Source organism: Helobdella robusta (assembly GCF_000326865.2).
Source record: "Helobdella robusta unplaced genomic scaffold HELROscaffold_13, whole genome shotgun sequence".
Lineage (NCBI taxonomy): Eukaryota > Metazoa > Annelida > Clitellata > Rhynchobdellida > Glossiphoniidae > Helobdella > Helobdella robusta.
Window position 1 is genome coordinate 2,149,694 of NW_008703718.1, and position 22,478 is coordinate 2,172,171.

A 22,478-nucleotide genomic window follows, 5' to 3' on the forward strand; every position below is an offset into this window, starting at 1 on the left:
CTATAAGTTTTGAAAATTTCAGAGAAAGATCCCTTAAATAAGAATTGAAGCTTTGATTATAAACTTGTCAACTTCAAAATGCCACAGTTAAAAATAATTGATTGATGAAAACATTAACAAAATAATCACACAACACACACGCACACCAACTTCCCCAAATCGAGCACATACACTCAGATATACACATAAACAGACGTACACAAAAATATATACACACACACGTATATATGTATGTATATACTTTTTATTACATTATAATGGTAATTTCCAAATGGTCAAAAATGAAATTAATTCAATAATTTTTCATATAATGCTGCGCGGCTTTTATTTCACTTTGTACTTTTTGAAAACAATTTCCCAGCGCAAAAACTGTTGACGGAACACATTAGACAATCCATGGTTATTGTTGTTGTTAAGAGCTAGTGTCATTTATGTTGACAACAACCTATTCGCGATTGCGTGCACTCTGTTTATAATATTTGGAATTTGTAGATAACGATTCAAAATAAAAATGCTGCATAATTGCATGGTGTCACATAATCATTCATCATTCACACATCAAAAACGCTGCCATATTGTAATTTAGCTTCGCCACACAACGACTTCCACGACTACAATTTTTCAGTTTCATTTAATCTTTCTGATGTTTTCTGATTTGCTTTGAACTTGTAAAAACAAAAAAATTTTTGAAATTGATTAAACAATATTTTGGATCACTTGTTCATTATTTTGGCAATTCCCACCAATAGTTATATCAGAATTTGTTAGATGGTAAATATTCTACTTATTCTGAAAACCATTAGCTCTTCACCGTTCACTCGTTCGACTTGATTTTTTAAGTACTACCCTATATCCTATATGAAGTTCAAGTTTAGTTACATTTTACCATTTTAATCCAACAAAAAGTAAAATTTGGTAAATCAATTATAAATATTGTTAACTTTAAATTAGATAGTTATTTTTATGGAAATAAAAAGTTTAGTGCATATTTGGAATAATGTTACTGTATAAGTTTGGACTTAAACGTCCAACTTGCATATAATGTATGTGTGCCATGATGTTGCTTACGATCTTAAATTATCTTTTTTGATTATTATTTCGCTTCCAACTTATATGATGTTGAGTTCGTTGCTGTTTAAATGTTGTTTGATTGATAGTCTTTGACCCAGTAAATAATTTTACTAAGTTTTTTAACAAATCTTAATTTTAAATTAAGTTCCGCAATTATAAAAATTGAAACATGCCGACAATACTTCATGTCCGTCTCCCCCTACCAAATTTGAAAATGTACGTAACAGCCAGTATTCTGGTTACCCTTGTGACAGTCGTCATCGCCAGCTACTGGACTGACGAGGTGGAAGCTAGCAAGTTACAAGCGGTCATTGACTGGGTCGACGTTTTCAATTTTATCAAGAAAGATGAGCAAGAAAATACAAACTTTTTTAAAAAGACCATCCAACTTTTCAAAAGAATGGCCAAAGAGCCATGGTGTCTTGTGGTAATTATAATATTTATTAATTTTTTATATTTTAATCACTTGAGAGATTTTCAGTATGTATGTGCTACTATTATAAGCTGTAAAGTAAACTATACTATATATAAGGATAAGCCAATATAGGCAATAAATAAAAGACAAAATGAAAAATTTTTGAATTATTTTGTTTATTCTTTAAATATCAATTATATTGTTTTAGATCTTGATGAACCAGGCATATTGTTTTTTAATATTGTTGGGTAAAGTCATTCAAATGTTTGTATTTGGCAAGCTGAGAGTCATCGAACAACAAGTATAAATTTTGTGATTTTTTTTCTCTTTTAAATCTTTAAATTAATGTTTAGTTAAAAAACTAATTTGAGCATTAAAGAAAATAATTACATTAACTTTATTATTATTATGTTTTACCCAATTTATATAGCTTTTTTAAAATTTATTAATAATATTTTAGTTTATTGATAAAAGTTTAAATACTATCTCTATGATATTTAGACTCTGAAATTAGAAGGAAAAAATAACTTTGTATCTTTGATATTTTTTCACAATCGAAGCTGTTCACATATGCACACAATCACACATCTTTATGCACTTACAGCACATCAGAGATAAGTTCTGGAACTTTGTCTTTTACAAGTTCATTTTCATATTTGGAATTCGTAGTGCTCAGGATACAGGTGAAATAATATTCTGGCTTTCCTGGTTCTCCATACTCGGCTTTTTCCATACACTTGCAACTCTATGCAAGGATAGATTTGAATATGTGAGTATTAATATTTCAGTGCTGTTATCAAAAGAAATATTTGGTAGAACTAGTATTACACTATTCTGACATTGGAGTATTGCTGTGATGATTGTTATGTTAAACTTTGAAAATTCTTTTTGACATTTTACGTCGTTGTTATCTCTGTCGTGATCATCTTCACTATCACCATCGTTGTTACACTCACCATACAGTACTCGTCCTCACCATTCGTGTTGAGGACTGCACACAACAGAGTGCTGACTCTACTTCACTTCATCTTCGTGGCAAGCTTGCTGCTACTCTGCTTCTCTGTTGTTCTGCTGTTCTTTGTAGCTCCATTCAACATATTTGCATTCATGGCTGCTGAATGCCTTCTTCTTTCAATCAAGTCCCTCTATGTCCTTATCAAGTAAGTTCTCGGTGGTACTTGTATTTATAATAACTTTGGTGGGTTTGTAATGATAACATCCATGAAATTAAGTCAATAATGATAATTGTGGTGCTACTAATGATAATGACGATGACGATGATGACTTATATTCACGTTTATAGTGACAATGATGATTTAAATACCGATTCATGTATATAATGAATATCATGTTCATTTCAATGATTATGTTGTGTTGATCACATTCGTATTAGGATGTCGAGGTTAATTATATTTATCATTTGTCACCACAGTTACAACACAACAACAACCACTATCACAATTCTCATTCACTGTCCTTTGTAGGTACTACATTCACCTGCGTGACGTCGCTCACGTTGGTCAGTGGGAGGGCAAGGTCATTCTCGTTTATTACCTCGACCTCTGCTTCGAACTGGCTGCCCTCTGCATTGACTTCTGTCATCATCTCCATATGCTGGTTTGTAATGGTGTGGCGTTTTGTTTGTAGTTGTGGTGATTATTTAGATGTTGCATATATCTGATGGGTTAATTTGTTATGATAATGAGAACAGTGGTGACGAAGAATTGAGTTTGTTTCAGGAAATAACTGTTGATGCTATTTATTCATGTCACATAAAAATTCTCTATAACCATTATCTTCTTTCCCATTTGTACAATCGTCATTATCATCGTTACAATCATCAGAATCATCGTTACAGTCATCTTAATCATCGTTACAGTTATATGGTAATATATTCCTCAGCATGGCTAGTCTCGTTGTCGCCATACAATTGAGGTTAGGTCTGTGATTGATTGATAGTTTAACAGATGAAAAAAGGAATTTATTTCATTGATTTATTCAATTTTATAATAAATAAATTAATTAATTAATTAATCAATTAATGAACGAAAGGATGAGTATGGGAATGAATGTGTGAATTAGTAAACGAATGAATGAATGAATGTGTGAATGAATTGATGAATAAACGAACGAATGAATAAATAAATTAGTAAATGAATAAATAAATGAATTGGTGAGTGTGTGAATGAATGAATGAATGGGCAAATGTGTGTATGAATAGATGAATGTGTGAATGATTAGAGGAATGAATGAATAGATGAAAGTGTATGACGAAGCAAATGAATGGACTGACAGATTTATTCATTGTGTAAAATTTTAAACTAGCATATACTTCCACCATAAACTCAACAGGAATGCACTCACACCAAACACTCACTCACGTACGCACACACACGCGCACACACACAAACCGGCACATCTCACAGACATTTATTCATGGAGATTTTGAAGCGGTTGAGAAGGCACAGGAACTACAGATCCCTCGTCAAACGCATGGAGTTGAGGTTAGTTTTAATTTTAGCTTATTTAGAGATGAATATTGTATCGCGATGGTAACAACGCATTGGTATCTATAGTGCCGGCAGTAGATATAATGGAATAATGTTGTTTGTACTTTACAATTTTTAATAATTTGGTTACTTTCGTTTTCATAACAATTGCTGTCGTTATAGATGTCGCTATCATCGTCAACATCACGTCATAAATACTATCACCATCACCACCACCATCCATGATCAGTTTCCCGCCAGTTTCCAGAACGGAGCTAGCCCGCCACGATGATGATTGCGCCATCTGTTGGGAAAAGATGTTTAGTGCAAGGAAGCTACCCTGTGGTCACATGTTTCACGAGTGAGATTGCGATGATGATGATGATTGTGATGATGGTGATGATGATTACGATGATAATGGGATTGCAATGATGAGGAAGAGGATTTTGATAATGATTTCGGCATAGATAATTATTACTTTTGATACATGTTGATGCGTGTAATGGAAAGGATGGAAAGAGAATGACTCTGAGGTTGAATGAGTGATGTGCGGCTTATGATGTGCAAGGGTGTGAACAGTTCAGTTTGTGGTTAACGATTATTTCAACGTTACTGACGAAGACGAACACGACAGACTGATTGTACTAACTACTCTCACTTGCACAGAACCTGCTTGCGATCGTGGCTTGAGCAGGACACCAGTTGTCCTACATGTCGCTACAACCTCAACGACATCCCCCGAGCTGATGGCACTCGAAGAGGTGACCAGCACAGCAACCAGAATGACATCTACAACACAATACAGATGCGTCAAAGTCTCCTCTCCACCATCAATAACGTCAACAATTTAGATGACGGTGTTTTTAGCGACCCTGTGACAGCAGCCGCTAATGCAGTTGCAGCAGCTTCAGCAGTCGCAGCTTCATCAGCTGCGGCTTCAGCAGTCGTACCTACCGGAAATGTTTCATCTACTTCTCAGGCTTTTGTTCGTTCTCCTCTATATCCTCAATCAATCAACATTGTTGCCACTAGGAACACACAGCAGGCTCATGGTGGTATGGCGGTAAGCAGTGCAGACGTCAGATTGTCAGCGTCAAGGAATGTGGTCGCTTCAACGACTTCAACTGTTTATAACGCTGCCACTGCTCCCGTTGATTCCAGCTTGCTCAGAGCTACTGCTCTTGATTCAGCAGTTGGTACATCCTCAAGGCATGCCATCACATCAACTGGTGCTCTTAGAAGATCTGGTGCCGTGGTCGATGGTGAATTTGATGGTGACGATTTCCATTATTTTGATTACGACGCTCATCATATCAGTGGTTTTGATTACGATGATGCTGATGATGATTATGATAGTGATAATCGCGTTCTCCAACAAATTCGTCGCTGGAATAACAACAACGATGATGATTACGCCTTCTCTACTGCTTTCGATTCACTGGCAAGAATGCACTTGAATGAAAGTGACCAGCTGAGAAGAAGCAGTAGACCCAGCAACAACAACAACAACACTCTGGCAAATAACAGTGACAGGGATGTACTTTGGCACTACTGGTCAAGAAACACCATCCACCATCGACGTCGTCGCCACCGCAGTAACAACGATGACGCCAATGTGGTCAGCAGTAGAAGCTGCAGAGGTGCGGGTACGAATAACGAAAGCACAATTGCCGAATGTGGAGAGGGAAATGATGGTGGCAATAAAATGAAAAATAAAAAAGTTACTCATTCTTCTACTAACACTGTTGATGATGTAGATACTGTGGCTGCCACTACTATTAGTAACAACACTGGCGGCACCAGCACTACCACAACTACCACCTCACGACAGTGGCAGCAACAGCTTCGTTCTGTAAATAAAGATCGTCATGCACTTCATAGGAGCAGAGAAAGTAATACTACAGACAATAACAACGTCGAAGTTGAATGTCCTATTGACTCTGGGGGGGATAATGCAATTGATAATGCTAATAGCCGTGATAGTCTACTAAGAGAGAGATTGAGAAATAGGAGGAGAAATGATGAACATGGTGGGGACACTTTTGAAGATGATGAGAAAGGTGAGAGTATCAAAAGCTCTGGCGAGAGTGACGTCCGTTCCAATGAGGTTATCAGCAGCAACAACTACGCTTACAAACTTGGCGACAACGTCGACAACGATGACGTCATCAATGAGAATGCTTGGTTGCTGATACGAGAACAGGAGCAACTACTGAGAGACGCTCGGCTGCAGCGTTCTGCAGCAAATGTGGGCAGCAACTTCGAAGAAAGAATTTCCAATGACGTCATAGCTGCCTCTGTTGTCGATAATAGTAGCAAGAATGATAATGCAAGTAGCAATGGTAATAATAATCCACCTGATAATTTCGGTAACAGTTTTCTGTCTGATCTCTTTGGTTAGTTTTTTTTCATTATTCATTTGTTAACAATTATTTAGTCCATAGTATGCTATTAAATTAATTATTTTGATTAATTGGTAAGTTGTATAATTTGTCTGTATGTTTTAATTTGTCGTTTTTTCGTCGAAACTTCATTTCTTCACTTCACTTCATTCCATGTTTATTTCAGGTTCCAACAGTTGGTTGTCCTCAATCTTCAGAGCATCCTCCTCCAACATCAGTGACCACTCGCACATGAACATGATTAGGCAGATACAGACCATCTTTCCAGATTTTCCCACTGATGTCTTGTTAGCAGATTTGCGTATCACCCACTCTGCTGATGAAACTGTCAATAGGATTTTAGAGGGTGCATTGGTTATACCCCTAAGACTTAAAAAACAACAACAACAACAACAACATGCACACTTACAACAACAACATATACAGTCGCAACAACAGCATTTTCAACAACCAGAAAAGATACTGCACCAACAAAGTGTGCAACAAAATGAGAGATATAGTCCACAAAGACATCAGTCACATAAGATGAAGAATGATGCTTCAAGTATGTACAGTGCACGTGTGTGTGTGTGTGTGTGTGGTGTGTGTGTGTTTGTATATATGTGTATAACGTTTTTTGATTTCAGTTGTACAGAACGTTTCATCACATTCCCTATCATCACCATCTTCATCATCTTTACTGTCAGCTTCATCATCACCGTCTTTCTCCTCATTGGTTTTGACCTTATCCTCATCGCCGTCTGTATCGCTCCATGGTGACAGCAACGTGGAAAGTGGTGCTATCAACAGTAGTAATAGTAATAATAATGATAATAATAATAATAATAATAATAATAATAATAATAATAATATGAAGAAGAAGAATGATGATAATAATGATAAAGATGATGTCAGCAATTTCAAGAACACCACAAGCCTCGTTACTAATATTAATAATGATGATGATAATAAGACTAGTGGTATCGTCGATGATGATGGTTATGAATTCGTAACATGTCCCACTGGTGATGATGATGACAGTAAAACTGATAATAAAAATAGAGATAATAAAAACGATTATGACGTTGTCTGTGATGATGAGGTTGACGATGGTACAGCTCACTTTGTTCAAGCTCCGACCTGCAATATTGAAAATAATAATAATAACACTAATAACATTAACAACAACAAGAATTATAATAATAATAATATTAAAATTAATGATAATAATGATAAAGAAAATGTTGATGAAAATGTGCATCACTTCTCAGAGGACTCCTCTGATAATACTGTTAATAAATGTAAAGATAGCAGTAATGATACTACTAAAAGTAGTATTAGTAATAATAATAGTTGTAGTGGTAGTAGTGGTGATAGTAGCTCTAACAATAACAGTGGTGGCAATGGTGGCTGTGTTGGTCGTAGCAGCTCAAATTCCAGTCCTGTAGATGGTGGAGTGACTTTTTCCAATTTCCCTTGGGAGAGAGAATCAAGTCTCTTAGAGAGGAAGAAGATTATGATTAAGGAAGCTAAGAGGTGGTGATGATGATAATGATGATGGTGGTGATGATGATAATAATGTTTATGAAGCTGGTAGGGTGTGATGATCATGGTGATGACGTTTATGATAGTTAAGATTGTGATCCATGGTGCATGGCATGGAATATTCATTTTGAAGCGTGTGTTGGATGTGACGCTGGTGATAGCGAGTTGTAGAAAATAGGTGATGATGTTGATGGTGATGAATTTCTTAACCGATGTTTTATATTTATATTAATGATTCATTCATTTACCTCAGGAAGTACATGCAGAACGTGTTTCGGAAAAAATGATGAAAAGGCAAGGTTGATGCAGTCAATAATAACAGACGATGATGAAGATGATGATGTTGATGATGGCGATGTTAATAAAGAAGGCAGTGTTGATTTCGGTGAGAGCAATGAAATGATGATGTGATGAGTATTGCAGTTTTGTTTTGTTACATAAAACTAAAATAATGTTTGTATGATAAAATGATGATTATAGCTAAGAAGGTGATGGTGATTATGGTGATGACGGTGAAAGTTGTGGTGAATGTTTCACTAAAATCGAAATTCGATACTTTTCGTTTATAGTCATTTCACATTCATTACTATTTATTATTATATTTTACTTTAACAGATTAATTCTTTCCGTGCATGACAATTTGTTAATTATTGACTTGACAATATGGATAGTTTGGCTGGTTGTATGTACAATTGAAATTTGCATGTGTGCTGGATTTTTGTTAACAGTTGAATACTCATTTGATTGTTTGATCAATTTAACTTTCAATTGTTGATTTAATTGGTTAAAACTTCAAAACAGCGAATAGTGGGAATTATTAACCTATCAAAGGTTTTTAATTTGGATTGAAATTGTTAAATTCATATTGAACTAATGAACATCTTGAAGTATTTGTCTGAAAAACGGTGTTTATAAAACAAAGAAAGCGGTTGAAAGCACGTCTAAACTTCAATGAAAAAAACTTGTATGTTTACGTTGCGTTCTTCACTAGTTCAGCATAGCCTCTTGATTCATCCAAATAAAATGCTTTATCATAATTTCTTTCAAATCTCACCAGGTTTGTAACAACAGGTCTGTCTAAAATTTACGCTTATAATAATTGAGTTGTTGATGTTTTTTCTATCGTTTCCGAATGTCTGTAGTTCGCTGGCTGCTTCGTTCTCTGAGATACGTATTTTATAAAGAAAATCATTGAAGTTTTATTTACATAATGCCAAAAATGCAAAGACGAACATTACAATGAAAACATAATAGACAATTCCTTAATGGAACCATATTATCACAAAATACTTGCAACATTGATATTTTCTTTGCTTAGGTTATTGTATTTTTATTGACAGCCAGAATCGTGATAACTTTTTTTTTGTTTTTTTTTTATAAAATAACTTATTTCAGTTATAACAATTAAGATAATAAGACAATCAAAACACCCTTAAATTGATTTGGTGTTGTGATTAAACAAACTACACAACGTTAATGGGATAAAAAAATGTACTTTTTGTTGAAATAAGCAGGCACACACGCCATGGTTTTATTCATCGCAAAAATTTAATTGTGTTTGAAATGAATCAGTGATTATATAAATCAATTGTTATGCCTAACATGCATTTCTCGAATGGTGTTCAATCATAAAATAAAATCAAACCTGAAATAAATCATTCAAGTGAAACAATCAAACAAGAGAATCTTCAAAGAATGCAAATGAAGGTTTTAGTTTAATTTACTTTGATTGCAGAAAATTTAAGATGTTTTTATAATAATATAAATGAAATAATACAATATACAACAATTATTGAGAAAAGTTGTGAAAAAAGAACTGAAAAAAGTTGTGCATATGTGGAAAAAATAGCACACACAACAACTAATCTATGTAATACTTGACAATATGACTTACAAAGCTTGTCGTTGTTTAAATTGTTCTTTCATCATATCAATTTAAACAATATCAATATATTTTCAAATATGGACAGACGTTAATTCTTGCTTGGCTGGACTTGATAGTTTGTAATAAGGGGCTCCAGTTCTCGGTTTAGCGCGTGGATCCATGTCACGTTCTGCTACTTCCTCGTCATCCATCATTATGTTCACTGTGCTTTTGACTTCTGTAACCAAGATTTTTAGATTTTATTAAAATCTACAACATTTCTTCTATCCAAATAATTCCAAACAATCACTGAGTTAATTAATTTCTTACCTTTATCGGGGATCACACGATTGCAATTCTTTATTCTATTCTCTCTCTTCCAGTTCTTGAATGTAGTTCTGCCATTGAGATAAACCTGATAGCCAATAATTCCAATGATATCCACAGCAAGTTCAAAAAACTCCACAACGGTGAGTAGCGAGAATCCAATGTACAAGCCCAATATGCCTCCTACGTCAGATGTGAACTGCATGATCTGTTTATGAAATAAGACAAACGATTGAAGTTTGTAGAATAAAATATCAAGTACAAAATGTTAAATGCAATCGACACTTAGCTAAACGTTTGTTTTTTTTATTTACAACCAAATTTATTATATATATGCATATTATTAAATTCGATCGTTGTTAACATTTTTAAAACATCGATTATTAATTTTTCTATATTTCGAATCAATTTCTCATCCATAAGAATTAATAAATAAAGGAAACACGTCTAGAATTCATTATTAAAGTTTATTTAGACGACATTTCGACAATCAATTTGTCGGTCTCCATCCTCGCGAACCAATGAGAAAAATGGATGAAGTTTCGATGCAGATGGTTTTCAAATAATCGACATGTCAAACGCTCACATTTCATCCCTTTACTGACATTATATACATTTCCAAGTGTTTTAGTTTTATTCGCCGATATTTTTAAACTCCTTTGCCAAACGTGAGCCAACGACGGCATTCGGTGATTGACGCCTCGATGGCTCATCGGTTAGAAGCGCCTGATTGACATTGCAGTAACTTGGTTTGAATGCGAAAAGATCCTCTCCTATCTATGCCGAGTGTGAGGTGGTAGTTTCCATGCAGGCTCAAATGCGTTGCATATGTGTCATGTAATATGCCTGAAGCAATCGCAGTTGGAGAAAATAAACTCAAACTTAAACTTTCGCATTATTTCTGGTGCATTTATTTTTTCATTTAACCTGGTACGCTTCCGATTCTTCAATGGTAGTGTAACTGAAATCTTGAATGTATACGATGAACTGACCATAATCACGTTCCCCCTCATAATCTGATAAGTATTTAGCTATTTTTCTTAAACTTGGTATGTTCTGAATATCTGCCTAAAAATGTTTCGAATCAATAGTTTTAAATATTAATCGCGAATCAATAGTTTTCAATGTTAATCACGAACATTTAAATAATTAATGGAAAATATTAACTATTATTAATCATTATTTAGTCTTACACAGACATCAGAATATAGCTATTTGAAAAATTTAATAAATAAAACTCACCAAATAATTGCTGGATGGCCAATTTTCTCGGCTTATAATTGGCTTATAAATGGTCTCCCTTGTGTGATAGTTTGTGTTTCGAATTAGAATTTAAAAAAATAAAAAACTAAAATAATTTTATATAATTTTCAAAATAATGTAAATTTTTCAATTTTGCATTATTTGAAAAAAAGGGATAAATTTTTAAATTAACCTGCAAGGAACAGTACATTTTGAACTGCAAAGAAGACTTTCATTTTCGTAAGCTTTCCATACGTTATTAGCACATGTTGCTACAATTGGTGTTTTTTATACGGTGAATATATTTTTTAAAAAGGCACGTTTAAACCAGCATTTAAAAGTTTAAATAAATGTTTAATAATTAAATAAATTGTCAAAAGTTAATAACTCATGTTCAGCTACTTACTTAGGCTTTCATTGGCGACGGAACATGTGTTAAAACTAGTACGCACTATTTCGTCCAATGGAAATTTTATGTCAAAACAGCCGCAATTTTTCAAAATTTCGTCATTCAAGCACGTGTACAAACAACCCTAGATATTTTATAAGCGAAATATGAGCTATTAACACCAATTCCGTGAAAATTTATAAAATATGAAAATCAAATTTACATTAACTTATTTTTGAAAAATGTTGGAAGCGTAACAAAAATTTATTGCTATACCTGTATACCAAAACAGAAATAACAAACTTTTTGACAGTATGAAACTTTAAAAAGTTTTTGATACAAAGTTGGACTTCTGTCCGTATCGTCCTCACTGCTACAATTTCCATACAGGCCGTTCAGTTTTTTTGTTTGTGTCTGTAAGATTATGCACTAAATATTTCATAGTGTGTTTGTTTTTTAAACGTTCATCAAATGTAAACCTCGCTCGAATCATTTGAGATCATTTTATAATTAAATAATGCAAAAAACATTATATTACCATGGTAACTCCAATGTGAGTTAGAGAGTTCGCAGCCACAAGGATACCTTCATCTTCTGGAAAGGGCATGCGTTTGGGATCGTGAACGACCACTCTCAACCCTGCTGACTGGGCCAGTTGTCCAACATATTCATCTTGAGCCAAGTAAAACAAAATGGACAATCCTTTTGTTTTAAAGTTTTAATGATAATTGAATTTCTTAAAATTTAGTTTTTTTTATCAGATGCTATTTGAGAGAATATTTAATTTCAGATTGTTTCCATTTTGTTTTTCAAAAAAGGTAAAAAAAATTATTTTTCATAACAAACACTTATCATAAAGAAAAATATCGACAATAACGTTTTCAAATACCGTATCTGGGACCAGATTTTCTTGAAATTTTCAGGGTTGAGTTTGGACCCGTAGCAGCAGCAGAGTTGAACGTGTAACAATTTCCATGGTAGTTGTTGTAAAAATATTTGAAATCCCTGTGTGCTTGAGAAAAAACATATATCTTATTGCCAACTATGTTTAAAAATACAATTAAATAAAATAACATGGTCTTTCATTTTAAAAGCTCTGTTCAAGTAAGTACATTTGTTAATTTATACATTTTTATCATTATGAATTTATTAGCAAAATGTTATTAGACTAAACTAGCATTTATTTAACGTATTTATTGGGAATTAATAAAACAAATGTCAATCTCACTATCGATATAACAAATGTTCTTTTCAATAAAATTTAAAAATTCAAAAGATATAGCACTAATCTTGATTACAGTTTCCTCCGGCGAAAAAGCAATTTACAAGTATGCTATCTAAATCGTAGCCACTTTGCTTTTTTGTTGATGCATTTTGTTTTGAAATTTCTTCCATGACCTGGTTGAAGAGTTTGTAGTCGCTACGCTGCTGGCGACCATCGTCTGTGATTCCATCGTATTGGTTGCAATCTAGTTTATTGTTGAAAAGTAGCCAATCTTGTTTAAAATACGTTCGTTAATTAATAACGTAATTTTTAAATTGCCTTACCCTGTTGACAACAGTGCACGTAAAATGTTTCAAGAGGAAAACAATTTTGTTATGTTTCACAATTATTGACAAATTTCATCGTGAAGTTTTGGTAATCAGTTAATCACAAGTTCAAATTTAAACGTTTATGTGTTTAAAAACTCTTTCTCTAATGAAAAATTTTTTAAAATTTCTTACCAACAAAATTGACTCAAAATTCTGTTAACACGGACCACAAAAATTAATTGATATGTATGATTTCAAATTTGCATTCAAAAAGATTGGCCATGTAAGCAATTTTGAAATTAAAATTTAAAATTTATAAAGTAAGCGACTCAAGTTTATAACTTGCTATCCGTTGAAATTAAGCAAGTTTAAATAACATGACACGTTTCTTGGGTGTTCTCAATAGAAACCAATTAACAATGCTCGATTTTCTATTACACAAACATGACGGGACGACAGTTAATGAAATCTATTAATTTTTGACATAATTACGTAGTCATTAAATTAATTTTAATTTTGCTAAAAACTTCATAATTTTTTAGCGGGAAAATATTTCCAAAAATAATTCAAAAAGCTCAAATTAAATAAAATTTTTTTTTGTCGGTTTTGACCGCATATATATATATATATATATATATATATATATATATATATATATATATATATATATATATATATATATATATATATATATATATATATATATATATATATATATATATATATATATATATATATATTCGTCTGCTTGTCCGGTTGAAAGTTCGCTTGCGTACTGAAAGATTGAACGATAATTCTTTAGAAAATTATACCAAATACACGCTCACTACATAGCTTAGATATAATTTATTTTAAAAAACATTTTTGGTGAAATTTAAAACCACTTTACAAAGTAAATTATGGATACCTCTATACTAGTTCGAGGCGGTATTACAATAAAACAGAGTTATTACTTTAATTTTGAAGTTCAGAATTTTAACACTTGAACAAGATTTAATAAATAGTTTAAAATTCAAATTGCGACTCACCTGAAGGTGTAGCTGTAGTATCGGGAACTGTGATTTGATTCACTGTATGGTTGACAACATCCCGAGTTGCAGTTGTAAAGATGGTTGGATTCAAAGTAGTAAATCTTGTATTTCCAGGAGCGGATGAGCCAAAATCAAAAATCGGAGTCGTGGGTGGGTCGTCAACGGGAGTAAGCGGATCTACTTCATCGCAGGTGGTACTTCTCACTCTATCATTGAATGATGTCAGGGTTTCCTTCAAAGGTTGAAACTTATCAAAAAAATGTTTAAGGATTGGATTGTTGTTGCAGATGGTGACTGCTGGAAAAGTCATTGTGTTGGCGTGATTCAACTGAACAGCCACGTTCACTTCATAATTCAGGAATTTACTGCCTAGTTTCATTTTACGATATGTTAAGTTACATCACACCAATCTCTCTTTAAGCAATATGTTATATGTTTTTACTAAAAATATAGATAAACTAAATATTTTAGTTGCATAAAAGACGGTTTAAAAATATTTAACAAGTTATTTAAAATATTTTGAAAACATTTAACTCATCCGATATTATTTTTAATTTTATGTTTGTAGAATACTTGATAGCAACGAATACGAACAAAGTAGATAGGCATTGAATATCAGTCCTCCAAGACCTGCCAGGGTAACCAACAACCAGAGTGTTTTTTTGAACGGACCTTGAAAGATTTAATTTAATTATTATTTATAAAAAATGTAAATTGAAATTCTTAAATTTTTTATAAAAATAAATAATTGTGAATTATTTTTTTGAAGTAAACAATTACAACTTCGACTACTCTATGTTTTGAGCAGTGCGAAGTAATGTTTTTGGTAGAAATAAAATTTTTCATTATTTTAAACAACAGCTGAAAGCATAGTTGAAGTATGCCGTGACTTAGTTATTAACTTAAACTTTGAAAACAAAAAATTTGAAGAGGAAACCTTTCGCTCGACTGAAGTGCGGCAAACCGTGAGATGTTGTGACAGATTGGAAGGCTTCCCACGTTGATATAATGGACAAATTCACATTATTGGAGGCTGGAGTTTCTTTCAAAGTACTCCTTGCGTCTTTGAATTTAAAATCATCGTGGAAAGTGTTGTTGGTGCTTTCAGGTACGTCAATTACCACGCTCCTCACTTCCTCACTGGATGGTTCTTTAGTTTCAGAGTACGGCATCTTCATCCTAGCGGTGATTGTTTAATAAGTTAAAATTTATTTAACTTTTTTAAATCGGGATGTCAAAGTTTTGTTTTATTTCTGTTGTAATCAAATTTATAAAAAAAACATTAAAAAATTAGTTTATTATAAATTAAAAAATATTTTGATAGAAATGAAACACGATCAGTTGTAATAAAAACTTTTCCAAAGTTTGAAATTGTTTCCATTCCAGACCACGGAAAGACACAAATGTAACAGCTAGTAAAACTTTTTATTGAAAAAAATATTCCGCCTCGGTAATATTACCTGGCATTTGAAATTGACTAGCATAATTAGACAACTTTTATTGATCAATATTCGGGCTCAAGTTTTGACTGAGAGTCAATGCCGTGCATTCAGGTTAATAACCAGGAATAATTCGTAGCCTAAGTACGTACGCACGAACATGTTAGAGATATGAACAACGGATTTGATCTTAAATGATTTGCACTTATCAACTGCCTCAAAGTAAAAAAAGGTTGTGTTAGTCACTAATGTTTGTTGCTTATTTTTATTTGCGCTTTTGATTTGCTGAAAAATGCGTTGAAAAAACTATGATTTGAAATTTTAATGATAATACTTTTATTAATAACACACCTGTGATTCTAAAAACCAGTACAGAAAAGTTGTCATGTAACTGAAGTTTAAGATACGGACGCATTAAAACGAGATAACATGAAAATACAAATACTAAAAATCCAAAAGAATGAAACAATAATTTAAAAAATTTTATTAGAAGCTTGAATTATGTTTAAACAAATTTTAGTAACATTTTTTAACAAAACACAACAAATTAAATAAGTTTCAAGTAAAAGTAAGCGACTAAAAAACAATAAATTTGTTAGACCAGCTAACTTGCTGCTGAACTGAATAAGCTTGGTATCAGCTGATATCATTCACAATACAAATATACCAACCATTTGATATTAGCAACTATAATTTGGATGAATTGTTTGGAAATTTTTTTCAAAATGCAGCGATAATGTTATTATTATTGAATACATAGCATTCTAAAACAATGCAACCGACAACATGAACGTGAATACAATGAGTATTGAACCAGTAACATGTTATTGACATTTTCCACAATTTATCAGCTCAATTTATTTTTTTTGTTCACATTTGGCTGTTGTTGGTATAACTGTCATTAATATAGTTTGTTTTCATTTTTCATTACACACACCGCACACACACACACACGCACATGCATATGCACTCACACACTGACGTATATTGAATAACAGCGTGCGTCTGATTGTAGCCCATTGTATGATAATAAGCGAAGGCTTCAACTACGAACAATTTTTTCAAAATGGCGAAAGCTCCAAATAAACAATTAACAAATGATAAATTATTATTTTGCTGGTTTAGTAAAGTTGGTAAACTGGATAAGGAAGTTTTGAGTAAAAAATTTTCCGAATAGTACTCGGCTTCGCACGTATGGAAACCAGAGAACTGCTGTTTGCCAACCTGACGAAAGCTGGATTGTTAGAGATTGGATTAGCAAAATCAGTATCAACAGAATTAAACTGAATATAAACACGTGAACCTATAAGAACGTACGCAAAAATTAAAATGATGATAAGTCAGTTAAATCACAAATGAAACTAGTTTTGATTCAACAAGCAAACTTTTCCAGTTCTTGAATGCAGTTCTACAATAATTCGCATAAATTTCTCATTTATGAATTTATTGCTGGCGTCTCTTCGATTTCAATGTAACTGAAATCTTGAATGTAGACAACGAACTGTCCATAATCACGATTTCCCATTATGTTTATATCTTGCGCGTGGACTTCGTAACGCGGTATGGAGGCCATTACCGTCTAAAATTTTTTTTTTGTTATGATCGTTACTGTATTTAATTAAATTTTTATTTTTATCAACTGAAATATATATATTTTTTTACTATATTAAAGCGTTTATGAGAATATTGAGTAATGTATTTTTCAAACATTTTTTTGGTTAACATAAAAACATTTTGGAATATCCAGATACGTCTGATATGATTGAATTTAAGCATTTATTTTTTGTCACCATTTCCTTGTTTTGTTCAAGCTTTTCTTCTAGTTAACTTATTTTTGTTACTAAGCTCACTTTTGTGGAATGTGAGATTATTAAAAACGATCAATGTCAATGTTATTTATCAAATTTCTTTTGGTTCTAGTTGTTTTTGAATGGAGTAATTAAATTGAATTGAGAATAAATTGAGTTTGTTGGGTAGAGATTTGTTATGTTCACATTAAGTAAATTTATATTTTGATTACTTGATTTGGCAATTTACTTCCCTAATATTTCATTGTTGGATTTTTCCAGGTTATGTCTCAGTCTCATAGTCATGAAACAAAGTTTAAAATTGAACAAACTTACCAGGAAGTTGTCAGATGGCCAGAGTTCTCTGCTTATAACTGGATTATAAATGATTTCTCTAGTAAAATGCTTTCCTTAAAATTTTCAACCAACAAGAATTTGGTTAAATCGTATTAATTTGCTTTACTTTATGTTACAACGTTAATTTAAAATATTTCACTAAAATTACTATAATTCGTACATCACAAATAATGTTAAAATCTACAGAAAATTTATTTAATTGTAAAATGTTGTTAGCGATGCATCAAGATATTTAGGTTTACAACCATTACTTTAAATTTAACTTGTTGAAAAATTAACCGTAAACAGAATTTTTTTCTAAAACAGGGCTTGACGCCCTTATAATTTAACACATACAAAAAACTGAAAATAACATTTTGGTACAAATCATAATTAGACCAAATGTGGAAAAAACCTGCATGGCAGAGGGCAGGTCAAATTGCAAGGAAGACTTTCGTTCTCGTAAGCTTTCCACACCTTATTGGCGCATGCCGCTTAATTAGATGATTTTGTAAGCAACGAATGAATAAATGTTTTTAAACAACAGTTTTACGTTTTAAATATTGCTTAAAAATTATGTTCAAAATTATTTTGAGCTAAATATCCTGTTGGCAAACTCACTCATTGTTTCGTTGTTAAAGGAACACGGGCTTGTACTGGAGCGCACATTTTTAGTCAATGGAAATTTTAAATCGTAGCAGCCACATTTTTGTAATATTTCTTCATTCAGACACGTGTATAAGCATCCCTGGAAATATTTCGTGGCAGACAATTTATGCAAAAGCTCGTTGTAGGTTGTTGTGAACAATTGAGTTTGACAAAATGCTTTTAGAAACAGAAATAACCAACTTTTTGACAGTAGGAAACATTGTAGAGCGTTTGATACAACGTGGGACTGCTATCATGGTCGTCTTCACTGCGGCAATTTCCATATAGACCGTTTAATTTTTTTGTTTTTGTCTGTGGAATATCAATGTTTATATAGCAGTTTCATTTTTTGAATAATATAAGTTATTTTATTTCAAATTTCACTGTCATACGATCAAAACATTTTTTTGACTAATTGAAAAGTTTGTTCATAATGACCACTGTGACTGCAATATGAGTGAGAGTCTGCGGACCGACGAGAATTGCGTCATCTTCCGGAAAGGGCATGCGCATGGAATCATGAACGATCACTCGCAATCCTGCTGACTGACTGATTTGTCCGATGTATTCAAACTGGTTCGCGTAAAACAAAATGGATAACCCTGTTGCGTCAAATTTGATGCAGCAAATGTTACCTGAAGCATATCTTTCATAGCTTTTTTAATTAATATAATACAATTACAGTTATTTCATTATTCCCCTTTTTTAAACGTGTCAACAATTCAATAACTCTTGTTACCGTATCTGGGACCAGCTTTTTTCGAAACTTTCAACGTCGAGTTCTCAGCCAAGTTAACACCATAATTGAACGTGTAACAATTTCCGTGGTAGTTGTTGAAAAAATGTTTGAAATCCTTACGTGTATGAGCAAATATTTATGTAAATATTCAAAAATGAATATTTTTGAAAAAAACTAGTAACAAAGTACTAATCTAAATCGCATTTTCCTCCGGCGAAATAACACTCGAGCACCAAGTATTCTAACGTATGACCACCAATCTTTTTTTGTTCGTCTGTTAGTAAGGAATATTCCTCAATGAGTTTGTTAAAGAGGATGAAGTCGCTACGTTGCTGGCGTCCGTCGTTGGTCACTCCATTGTACTGCTTGCAATCTGATTCAGTGCAAATATTTTCAAGTTTTTCAATGACTGCTCACATTCGATTCTGTCTAAAGTTCGTTTCCTTAACATTTATTTGATTTTTTTTAAATTCATTGGCGTCACACAATACCCTAAAACTAATAATTTTTATTCTTTACAAGTATGTTGAAAGCTTGTGGCGATTTACATGGATGGAGGAACTTACGTGATTTATACGCATGAATTGTTTATTGTTTTGTGTCACATTGATGGACAATTTCAAAACTTCATCTACATTTCGTTCGGTCATTGGGAAACTTTTTGCAGAGTTTTGAGCTTATAGGCATATAATAATAAAGGCATGGCAAATACATATTTTGTACAATATCCCGGTATCATCACAATTATATTCAAAAGTCTGTCAAATAATATAAAAATGAACTAAAACTCTAAGTTTAAAAATAATATCTATATATAATTTAATAAATAAACAGTGGTAGCATTATTGTAAGTGCAACTACCGGCAGTGATATCTTATTATGTAGATGATTATTTAGGTTAGGAGGTATAATTAAGTAAATATAAGTTGTATATGTGTTAAAGTGGGTATGTAATGTAACTATAATGATGGTTAAGTTATAATAATAGTTCACGACGAGACAGCAAATTTACAGACATAAAACAGCTTAATATAAGATAATATAACGTAAGTATAATTAATCAGAGCATACTTTGTATAATAAGAATGAGGTGACATTCAATAGGGACTGACTGATTGGAAAGAGTTAGACAATTAGTTAAACTCTAGGAAGCAAAATCTCCTGATAAATAATAGACGAGCACAAAAGTTAAGAGTTAAGTTGAGAGTTAAAGTTATTTCTTTTACACATTATTATTATTATTTTCATTTTAATTCTTCGTTTAAATTTTGTTATTTTGTTATAATAAATACATTTAATTACAACAGAAACAATACAAATATTATTAACAATAATGGGTGAGTTGTTTCTCATTTGATTATTAAACTTTATAACATTTCAAACAATAACTAATACTTAGTTAAAGTCATCTATCATTATTTTATGTACACGAACAATTTCGAGTTATTTAACGTTGAGCAAGCGAGTTTACAGGAACAGAAAAAATTTCCCCAAGAACAAACTACGTTGTTCGTTCAGTAACCGTTGTAGAACGGTGAAGAGCGATCAATATAACAATATTTACAATTTATTTTAATGGTTTGACACATTATAAAAAGAAAAAATAGAATGCATGAAATCAAAAACTTTCAGCTTCGACATATCGTTAAATATTTAAATATTTATTTTTCAATGATCTTAATGGAAACGACATAGCTGTGAAACATAAATATTGGTTAACCTGGTAATGGAGATAACGTGGCTGTAGTAGTTTGTTCCACTGTACTCCGACTTGCACTGTCAAATGTGCTATCGATAAGAGAATCATTTAAAGAACCATAATAAATTGGTCGGGCTGGAGTAGGTGGATGGAATTCTGGGTTAGTTTCGATGCAGATAGAAATCTTCATTTTGTCATCCAATGATTTGAGTATCTTTACCATTGATTTCATATTATCAAATTCCGTTTTCAAAATTGGATTGTTGTTGCAGATAGTGACAGCTGGAAACTTCATGATACTCGAACGTTTCAACTGCACTGCCACATTCACTGAATAATTCAGAAACTTGCCACCTAGAAATTTGTTTTATAACAAGAATATTTTGTCAAAATGATCAATAAAAATTAGTGGCGTGGCTATGGTAAAATTACTTTCATTCAAAATAGGAAAACCTTTTCTTTCTTTTACACACACAACTGTTGACAAATTTTATTATCAAACACCGTTGTTTTGTGCAAAACTTAACTTAATTTTATTTTGGTCGGCCTGAAATATTTTTCAACACAAATTTTTATAAATTTATTTATAAATTTTGTTTAAATCTATTTTAATCCTAGCAAAGTTTTTATTGTGTGGAGGGTTCAGCCCCAAAGCCCCCTTGCCTAACCCTCTGTCAAAAATTAATTCAAATTTTATCAATGTAAAACGTTTATAAAAGCAATTTCTGATTAAAAAGAGATAAATATACATGATTATTGTTTAACAAATATTTGAAGTTAATCAACATTTAAATTATATCGATAAATTTAGTTAAAAATTACTAACAAAGAAAAAAAGCATTGAAGCGCAAACCAAATAGACATGCAATCGTGGCTAACAACCATAGCGTCTTTTTAAAGGGTCCTTAAATAAATTTATACAATTGAGCATTTTGAACCGTATCAGTTTTGCTTCATTTATTTTACAAATGTCGTTTAAACTATAATACTTCAAATGTTTTTACAGCTTATCTGCTTTAAACATTAACCGTAAATTAATTCAAAAAATTCTCGTAACCAGGTGCACATGAAAAAACGCATCAAAATAATTTTTCAAATAGAAACCTTTAGTTCGGTCAAAGTGCGGTAGACCATGAGAGGTTGTGACAGATTGGAAGGTCTCCCACGTTGACACAATGGAAAGATACACGTTGTTGGAGGTCGGGGTTTCTTTAAATGTAATTCCTGAGTCTTTTAAATCAAAATCTTCGCAGAAAGTACTGTTGGTGTTTTTCGGCTTGATAAGCACAACGCTTGTTGCCATGCTGCTGTCTGGCTGTTTAGAATCTGGACGTTGAATTTCCATTTTATCTCTGATTGTTACTGCTTAAGTATAAAGAAAACAGTCTTGTTTAATTTTAGGTTCTATTGCCATTCTATGATAAACTTTTTATTATATTTATGAGTGTTGGTCATCAATGAGCAAACTTTAGCGCAAAACAATTAAATGTTTTTAAAATTTTCAAATAAGTCTCAGTTGAAACAAAAATTTATTCTTGTTTATT

General features: G+C 32.3%; 3 protein-coding genes across 3 annotated transcripts; 1 reads left to right on the top strand and 2 right to left on the bottom strand.

The window, feature by feature from the left end:
- The first annotated feature begins 1,157 nt into the window (after positions 1-1,157).
- HELRODRAFT_190480 (hypothetical protein) lies at positions 1,158-8,803 on the top strand. The gene is made up of 12 exons (XM_009014230.1): positions 1,158-1,498; positions 1,695-1,787; positions 2,091-2,255; positions 2,450-2,646; positions 2,971-3,103; positions 3,366-3,421; positions 3,913-3,990; positions 4,226-4,336; positions 4,642-6,371; positions 6,544-6,921; positions 7,064-7,892; positions 8,155-8,803. The coding sequence occupies exons 1-12, from the start codon at positions 1,241-1,243 to the stop codon at positions 8,186-8,188; spliced, it is 4,062 nt and encodes a 1,353-aa protein (XP_009012478.1). The 5' UTR covers positions 1,158-1,240; the 3' UTR covers positions 8,189-8,803.
- Positions 8,804-9,857: 1,054 nt separating this feature from the next.
- HELRODRAFT_168367 (hypothetical protein) lies at positions 9,858-12,798 on the bottom strand (the record flags this gene model as incomplete). Its single annotated transcript, XM_009014231.1, has 9 exons — positions 9,858-10,003; positions 10,096-10,300; positions 11,020-11,160; positions 11,335-11,392; positions 11,528-11,606; positions 11,741-11,867; positions 12,026-12,136; positions 12,261-12,424; positions 12,612-12,798. The coding sequence occupies 9 exons, from the start codon at positions 12,796-12,798 to the stop codon at positions 9,858-9,860; spliced, it is 1,218 nt and encodes a 405-aa protein (XP_009012479.1).
- Positions 12,799-13,006: 208 nt separating this feature from the next.
- Positions 13,007-22,279, bottom strand: HELRODRAFT_168368 (hypothetical protein; the record flags this gene model as incomplete). Its single annotated transcript, XM_009014232.1, has 16 exons — positions 13,007-13,218; positions 14,284-14,655; positions 14,860-14,958; positions 15,224-15,465; positions 15,886-16,010; positions 16,077-16,116; positions 16,708-16,959; positions 17,228-17,304; positions 17,849-17,922; positions 18,470-18,596; positions 18,698-18,808; positions 18,935-19,098; positions 19,236-19,350; positions 19,469-19,608; positions 20,956-21,288; positions 22,039-22,279. 16 exons carry the CDS (start codon positions 22,277-22,279, stop codon positions 13,007-13,009), a joined length of 2,724 nt encoding a protein of 907 aa, XP_009012480.1.
- Between the last annotated feature and the right edge of the window lie 199 nt (positions 22,280-22,478).